The sequence below is a fragment of the Cydia strobilella genome, chromosome 5 (assembly GCF_947568885.1).
Source record: "Cydia strobilella chromosome 5, ilCydStro3.1, whole genome shotgun sequence".
NCBI classification, from domain to species: domain Eukaryota; kingdom Metazoa; phylum Arthropoda; class Insecta; order Lepidoptera; family Tortricidae; genus Cydia; species Cydia strobilella.
Genome location: NC_086045.1, coordinates 71311 through 79615, shown reverse-complemented (window position 1 = coordinate 79615; position 8305 = coordinate 71311). Strand labels below are relative to the sequence as shown.

General features: G+C 45.2%; 1 protein-coding gene across 1 annotated transcript; it reads left to right on the top strand.

Moving 5' to 3' along the window:
* The first annotated feature begins 450 nt into the window (after positions 1-450).
* Positions 451-7257, top strand: LOC134741262 (E3 ubiquitin-protein ligase TM129). Its single transcript, XM_063673973.1, has 6 exons — positions 451-966; positions 1668-1797; positions 2838-2974; positions 3232-3349; positions 3600-3721; positions 7083-7257. Exons 1-6 carry the CDS (start codon positions 554-556, stop codon positions 7234-7236), a joined length of 1074 nt encoding a protein of 357 aa, XP_063530043.1. The 5' UTR covers positions 451-553; the 3' UTR covers positions 7237-7257.
* Positions 7258-8305: the final 1048 nt, after the last annotated feature.

Here is an 8305-nt window from a genome sequence, read left to right as displayed (position 1 = left end):
AGGGTGTGGGGTGTGGAGACGGAGTCATACCCTCTTCTGCATAAAAAAAATCCAATTTTAAATACCATATTTTTTGGGAAATATCATAAACTGGTAACATTAACAATACCAAGATATTTCAGATATTGATTTAAATGCAGTAGTCACCAATAAGAACATTCGGTTCCTCTTATAAGAAGTCTCAATGAGGGCTAACGCGTATGAATTCGCCGCTAGGGGCGCTAGTGTAGATGGTGGTCTTTTCCATAGTTCGAAATGTCAAATGTCACTTGTCACTTCAATGACTGACAGCTTTTCTATAGTCTTTTGGACCACCATCAACAGAGGCGCCAACTGGTGAGCAAAAAAACGATAGCCCTCATTCGAAGCAAACCAATCAGCTGCAGCTGTCACTGTCATAATTTTGACATTTTGATTTTGAATGCTTCAAAATACTTCAAAAATACGTACGATACGCTGCCTTCTTCGTTTTAACAGAGCAACTTAATCTTTAAAATCAAAGAAGTTTATACAATTTAATAATTACCAATGAATTAATATTTTAATTATAACAATGGACGTTCTAATAACCCTAGTCTACCTGCTTTTCTCAATATGCGTAGTGTACCCTCCTACCGAGTTCGTCTCCGCCGGTTTCACGATAGCCCAGCTTTTCGAGAGCTATCTCGGCTCCGAGAACGTAAACTTCGTAGGTTACCACATGAAGCGGATAACTATAACTGCTTTGATACACTCGGCGTTGCCTATAGGGTATATTTTGTGTTTGTATTTCGGAGGTGAGCGTAGTGCGTGGTTACTGGCGGGGTTCGCGGGCACGGGGATACTGCCGCTGCTCATGATGTATAAGATAGTGTGTTGGTGGGAGTCCAAGACAAAGCACCTGGCCGTGGCGCCGCTGATCCCGTATGTGACGGAAGGCAGTGACTGGAGGGTGGTTGCTGCGCAATTGAATACAGAATTTAGAGGGTAAATAAAGACACAATGTGTGAAATGTGAATTGTTATTTAAACAATAAATACAGACGGTGAAAAATGACGTTGTGGGTTCCATTTCCTATTAATATAGTAAGATCAAGTGAGGTTTAACAATTTACAGATTAAATTTTAATGTTTCTACTGAACTGGTCATGCTAAATAAAAACATCTACTTTCTTTTAGAGGTCAACTGTTGAAATAATCAAATATATTATTATTATTATTTGTACAGCAGGCAGGCAGTTGCAATAACTGATAATGCCTGTATCCAGTCATCTTAAAAAAGTTTTCCATGTTTGCATTGTGCTTGTCTAATTTATTTTCTAATTCATTGACATTTGCTCCAAGCTTGAACCACTGTTGCTTAAGAAGTGTATATGAATGTAAATACGCTGTTTAAACCATCATTTAATTGATGTTGAAGGCCAATGATGATGATGATGATTCAGATATACATTTTTAATGAATAACAAAGGCTCTCTGATTAATCTAAGACATAAAATATTAACTTTGAATTTCATAGTCTCATTGTGATGTCTATGTTATTACATAACAATAGATTTCTTTATACTTCTTGTTTTATTTTGATGAATCTCGATTTGTTAATTTTAAAACTACTTTCTATAAAGATAATATGATTTTTTATAATAGTAATTGGTGTATAATGATTTACGTTCTAAATTTGTATTACAGTGTGGACAAGGTGTCTCTCCCGCTGACGGCGACCAGCAAGCTGGTGGCAACTGAGACATGGCTGATCAAAGTCACTTCCTACAACCTGTTCATTATTAAACAGAGTGACTGTGGTCTTGTCGCTACTGATGTGAGTTACTGACTACTGATGTACATATTTCAGATATACTTTTTATAAGGTGTTATGTAGATATCGAGTTAGACACAAAAGAAAGTATAGCTATATATTTATAAGTACAGAATCTATACTCTTATTCCTATCCCTAGGATTTCTTTGAAAATCCAATTTACTCTTAGGACTGGGACGAAAATAATTGTATAAAATAATAATAATAAGTCACCATCCCCCATGATGAGAATCTCGTGAAGGCCGAGAAGGACAAGTCCAGCAAGTACCTAGACTTGGCTCACGAGATAACCGCCATGTGGGATGTTGATTCGACGATCATTGTCCCGATAGTCGTTTCGGCGAATGGTCTCAGCGCGAAGAGTCTCGACCAACACCTTGAGAGACTCTCGCTAGGTGGTTGGATCAAGGGTCAGATGCAGAAGGCGGTGATCTTGGACACGGCGCGGATAGTCCGACGGTTCCTCTCTCTGCGGCCCTGACCACCGGCAGCTTGGGCCCTGCCTCGCTGCTGGCGGCACCCTAGGTTAGGTTTTTTATAATGTGTTTATATGTATTTTGTATTGTTTTGTAAGTGTTTTATATTTTACTTTTATATACATATTATAAAAATCCTAACTTAAGAAAAAAGATTAATAAAGAGAAATAATAATAGTTTTTGTGAAAATTGCAATGTTGTTATTATGTTTATAATTCGTAGTTATAGTTGGTCAAGCAAATCTTGTCAGTAGAAAAAGGCGGCAAATTAAAAAAAATGCAGGCACCAAGGGTTATCGTCCCATAGAAAACTTGAATTTCGCGCCTTTCTCTACTGATAAGTTTTGCTTAACCAACTATAAATCATCTCATACATAATGCTTCTAAATAATTTTTTGTCCAAATGTGTTTTGTCCAGATGGCACTGACCTCACGATTTAAAAAAAATGCACTAGGGCAAAATCAAATTATAGCAGAAAATATAATTCAGAATTTTAAAAACATTGATTCCTTTGCTAGCTCACTGTCAACATTAATTAATTTAAATAATTTCATGTACTGTACAGACAGACATCCCTGACCTCACGGCATCCATAGAAGAAGAGACACAGTATGTGAACATACAAGTAGTGCCGTCTCGAGATGATGTGGCTGCCTTCAAGTTCAGAATCACCACTCAAGCTCTGCGGGACTTGCAGCCAAGGTCGGTTCTTACTTTATTCGATAACTGGGCTCACATGAAGCCCATAAAGGTTTAGGGTGACCGCTAGCTGGTGCGGATGCACGGAGCGGGGTAACGAAAAATAGTATGAGCGCTGCGTTCGGGGATCTTAATTACAATAGCACCCGCTCTGTGTACCCGCGCCAGCTAGAGGGCGCTTTATCCTTATTACTATGGTAACAGAGGTGTGTCCAGATATATTTGGCCGTCACGTGCAGCTGACCGGTTTGTTTGTGCAGGTTATCGCAGACGGTGCGCGTGCCGTCCCACATCTCCCTGCTGCCTTCGCTGGTGGAGCGTTTCGTGGCCGTCTTTAATCAGCATGTAGAGCAGAACCCTGTCTACTACGTGGACGAGGTAACCGAACATTCTTCATATAAGCTCGCAGTATCTGAAGAATGTAACGTGAGGTTTAAATTTTAGCTTGCCAAAGCCAGTAAGTTGACGCAATGAACTTGGAAAATATTGTATGTATTGTATGTATTTGTCATATCACCTACCTATTGTGTTTTAATATTTGTTAAATGTTAAACTTAAGCTATTTCTTATATGAAAATAATTTGATTTGCCAACCTGATTGAAACTAGTGCTTGTTTGTTTTCGTCAGGACCTGGAAGTGTGCATCGGCTGCATGCAGGCCCCTGCTGATGTCAAACTGCGCAAGCGCTGCCTCTCGCCGCCCGCGCACCTCGCCGGGGGCCCTCCCGAGTGCCAACAGTGCAACTGCAGGTAATGATGCACCGTGTATGTCAGCTGTAGATGTAGTGAGACAGACGTGAAACTGTGCAAGCGCTGCCACGCGCCGCCCGCGCACCTCGCCGGGGGCCCTCCCGAGTGCCAACAGTGCAACTGCAGGTAATGATGCACCGTGTATGTCAGCTGTAGATGTAGTGAGACAGACGTGAAACTGTGCAAGCGCTGCCACGCGCCGCCCGCGCACCTCGCCGGGGGCCCTCCCGAGTGCCAACAGTGCAACTGCAGGTAATGATGCACCGTGTATGTCAGCTGTAGATGTAGTGAGACAGACGTGAAACTGCGCAAGCGCTGCCACGCGCCGCCCGCGCACCTCGCCGGGGGCCCTCCCGAGTGCCAACAGTGCAACTGCAGGTAATGATGCACCGTGTATGTCAGCTGTAGATGTAGTGAGACAGACGTGAAACTGCGCAAGCGCTGCCACGCGCCGCCCGCGCACCTCGCCGGGGGCCCTCCCGAATGCCAGCAGTGCAACTGCAGGTAATGATGCACCGTGTATGTCAGCTGTAGATGTAGTGAGACTGACGTGAAACTGCGCAAGCGCTGCCACGCGCCGCACGCGCACCTCGCCGGGGGCCCTCCCGAGTGCCAGCAGTGCAACTGCAGGTAATGATGCACCGTGTATGTCAGCTGTAGATGTAGTGAGACAGACGTGAAACTGCGCAAGCGCTGCCACGCGCCGCCCGCGCACCTCGCCGGGGGCCCTCCCGAGTGCCAGCAGTGCAACTGCAGGTAATGATGCACCGTGTATGTCAGCTGTAGATGTAGTGAGACAGACGTGAAACTGCGCAAGCGCTGCCACGCGCCGCCCGCGCACCTCGCCGGGGGCCCTCCCGAGTGCCAGCAGTGCAACTGCAGGTAATGATGCACCGTGTATGTCAGCTGTAGATGTAGTGAGACAGACGTGAAACTGCGCAAGCGCTGCCACGCGCCGCCCGCGCACCTCGCCGGGGGCCCTCCCGAGTGCCAGCAGTGCAACTGCAGGTAATGATGCACCGTGTATGTCAGCTGTAGATGTAGTGAGACAGACGTGAAACTGCGCAAGCGCTGCCACGCGCCGCCCGCGCACCTCGCCGGGGGCCCTCCCGAGTGCCAGCAGTGCAACTGCAGGTAATGATGCACCGTGTATGTCAGCTGTAGATGTAGTGAGACAGACGTGAAACTGCGCAAGCGCTGCCACGCGCCGCCCGCGCACCTCGCCGGGGGCCCTCCCGAGTGCCAGCAGTGCAACTGCAGGTAATGATGCACCGTGTATGTCAGTTGTACATGTAGTGAGACAGACGTGAAACTGCGCAAGCGCTGCCACTTCCTTTGGAATATTGAAATTTAATAACTCTACTACTAAAGTGAACACACACACACACACACACACGCGCGTAGTTTATAATTTAGTTCTTTAGTTTTAGTTCTTAAGATACTCAATGTAACATAGTTATACTCACTAGAAGGTCCTACTACTACTATTTCTACTAGAAGGTCTCAACCCCTTGTTTTATGTATTACTGTAGATTGAATGAAATAAATTTATTTATTATTTATTTATTTTTACTTAAGAGTCCGAAGCAAGCTCGGTTCTCCATACAAACATAGTGACACTCTCATTTTACAACAACTAACTAGATTGCTCTGAAACTTTATTTATTATTATTTATTTATTATTTTATTTTAATTATTTACAAGAACGGTTTACACCAATTACACTTGCAATTAACGTAATATTAACACACTTATACAAAAGTAACCGTGCAAAAATTATTCATCATTCACTCGTTCATATTCTCACAGTAAGCGAGGCACCTGGACGCTAGCTTAGACCAGGAATCAGTAAATAAATCTACTTGTAGATCGTTACTCAGAAACCCGTTCAACGAGCTGATCATATCGCACAAGGGTGAGTGGCGGCGAGCCGCGGTAGCACGCGGGCCTGCGCTGTTTGAAAGCTGCAGGTAGGGGCGCCGGCGTGATCTGTTCGACGGAACAATGATGCGGTTGAGGATGTTGTGCAGTTCCATGCTGTTAATTAAGTTTCGGAGCACCTTGCAGGATCGTGTTTATATAAGATAAGGACAATAGAGACAATAGGATAAGGTATATATAGATAGGCATAGGCCTGTAATTAGTTTATGTAGCTTCAGATATCATAATAACTGTGTTTCAAAACCCCCTCTCGTTCTAAAAGGTATCATCCCCCAATAGCAATCAAAAATGCATCTTCCAAATACAGACAGAATAGTTTTTTAACGCGCGCCAGTCGTAACCTAAATGAGTTGTCTAAAGAATTTGATGTAGATATATTCAACTGTAGAATTCCTAGCGTGAGACGTAATCTAGTGCAGAGATATTTTGAGTCTTTGGAGTGAGCGTGTTGTCGCCTTCTTGAATGCCTATTACTAGTTACTTTATTACTCTCTCTTTTTTTTTCGTGCCTTTTGTCTTCATTGCTAAGTTAATTTGTATTTTAGTTACTCCCTTATTAGTTATCATTTGTATACGCTCTGTTTACATATGTGGCTGCGATAGTGCTCAACCTTAGTATAGTACCTATTAGTTTTTATCATGTCACTTCCTGTGAGTTCCTATAATTGGCTTCCTGTATCAACTATAATTTTTATGTTAATGTCACAGCTGTTGGATCTCCAAATAAATAAAATAAAAAAATACAGCGAATATAGGTTTTACATACAAAACTTGTTTTTGCTCTATTTTGTTTTATAATAGCACAATCGGATTAGGACTAACCTCGAAATCTCTAGAACAGTCCTGCAATTTGGTATGTATGCTTTCAGGGGATATTTTCTTAATAGGAAACTTGGAGGAATATTAATTCCACTTTTGTCCATTCATTTGTACACGTTCTACCCCAATATAAAAATTTTACTCGACTGCGACAAACAGAAAGTAGGTTTATGGTTTTAAATACTGATAATCAGTACACCCTGTAGCTCAGAATACTGGATAAGCGCTAAATTTGGATTCAGCAATTATTTTATATAACAAGATGTATTTTTTCCGCAAAGATATCTAGGACTATTTTGTGTAGAATTTAATAAGCTATAATGTTCCCTTACACCATATTTTCATAGAGAACGTATATTTAGAGTAAAACGCAAATTTCTCCGAGATGGTCCACATTTTCCAAGATGGCTGCGATTCCTCGAGGTCCCCAAATGTCAAATAGTGTGGACATGAAAAAGATACCTTTAATAACATATGTACTAAATTTCATAACTGTTCAAGAGATTTCGAGTTTAGTCCTAATCCGATTGCTATAAGCTCCATTGTGTAACTCAAAAGAGAGAAGTTTTAGACGGATTCTTACGTGTTATTGAATCCTCAGAGTGCTGTGGTGCAGCTCGTGCATGGCGCGCTGGTGGGCCGCGCGCGCCTCCGCCGCCGGCACTCCGCCCGACACCTGGCTCTCTTCTAGAGGAAGCTGTCCCGTCTGTAGATCTACATGTTGCTTGCTCGACGTGTGCCCTGCACGCAGGTAGTGTATTATATTGTAAGTATAAGACAGAGACAGAGCGCTGTGGTGCAGCTCGTGCATGGCGCGCTGGTGGGCCGCGCGCGCCTCCGCCGCCGGCACTCCGCCCGACACCTGGCTCTCTTCTAGAGGAAGCTGTCCCGTCTGTAGATCTACATGTTGCTTGCTCGACGTGTGCCCTGCACGCAGGTAGTGTATTATATTGTATGTATAAGACAGACACAGAGTGCTGTGGTGCAGCTCGTGCATGGCGCGCTGGTGGGCCGCGCGCGCCTCCGCCGCCGGCACTCCGCCCGACACCTGGCTCTCTTCTAGAGGAAGCTGTCCCGTCTGTAGATCTACATGTTGCTTGCTCGACGTGTGCCCTGCACGCAGGTAGTGTATTATATTGTATGTATAAGACAGACACAGAGTGCTGTGGTGCAGCTCGTGCATGGCGCGCTGGTGGGCCGCGCGCGCCTCCGCCGCCGGCACTCCGCCCGACACCTGGCTCTCTTCTAGAGGAAGCTGTCCCGTCTGTAGATCTACATGTTGCTTGCTCGACGTGTGCCCTGCACGCAGGTAGTGTATTATATTGTAAGTATAAGACAGAGACAGAGCGCTGTGGTGCAGCTCGTGCATGGCGCGCTGGTGGGCCGCGCGCGCCTCCGCCGCCGGCACTCCGCCCGACACCTGGCTCTCTTCTAGAGGAAGCTGTCCCGTCTGTAGATCTACATGTTGCTTGCTCGACGTGTGCCCTGCACGCAGGTAGTGTATTATATTGTATGTATAAGACAGACACAGAGTGCTGTGGTGCAGCTCGTGCATGGCGCGCTGGTGGGCCGCGCGCGCCTCCGCCGCCGGCACTCCGCCCGACACCTGGCTCTCTTCTAGAGGAAGCTGTCCCGTCTGTAGATCTACATGTTGCTTGCTCGACGTGTGCCCTGCACGCAGGTAGTGTATTATATTGTATGTATAAGACAGACACAGAGTGCTGTGGTGCAGCTCGTGCATGGCGCGCTGGTGGGCCGCGCGCGCCTCCGCCGCCGGCACTCCGCCCGACACCTGGCTCTCTTCTAGAGGAAGCTGTCCCGTCT

Bases quoted from the DNA above. Each gene is read 5' to 3' on its own strand.
- LOC134741262 (XM_063673973.1), top strand. From the start codon at position 554: ATGGACGTTCTAATAACCCTAGTCTACCTGCTTTTCTCAATATGCGTA. The intron at 3,350-3,599 runs GTAACCGAACAT...TGTTTTCGTCAG, and splicing joins CTGTCTACTACGTGGACGAG to GACCTGGAAGTGTGCATCGG. The intron at 3,722-7,082 runs GTAATGATGCAC...TTGAATCCTCAG, and splicing joins TGCCAACAGTGCAACTGCAG to AGTGCTGTGGTGCAGCTCGT.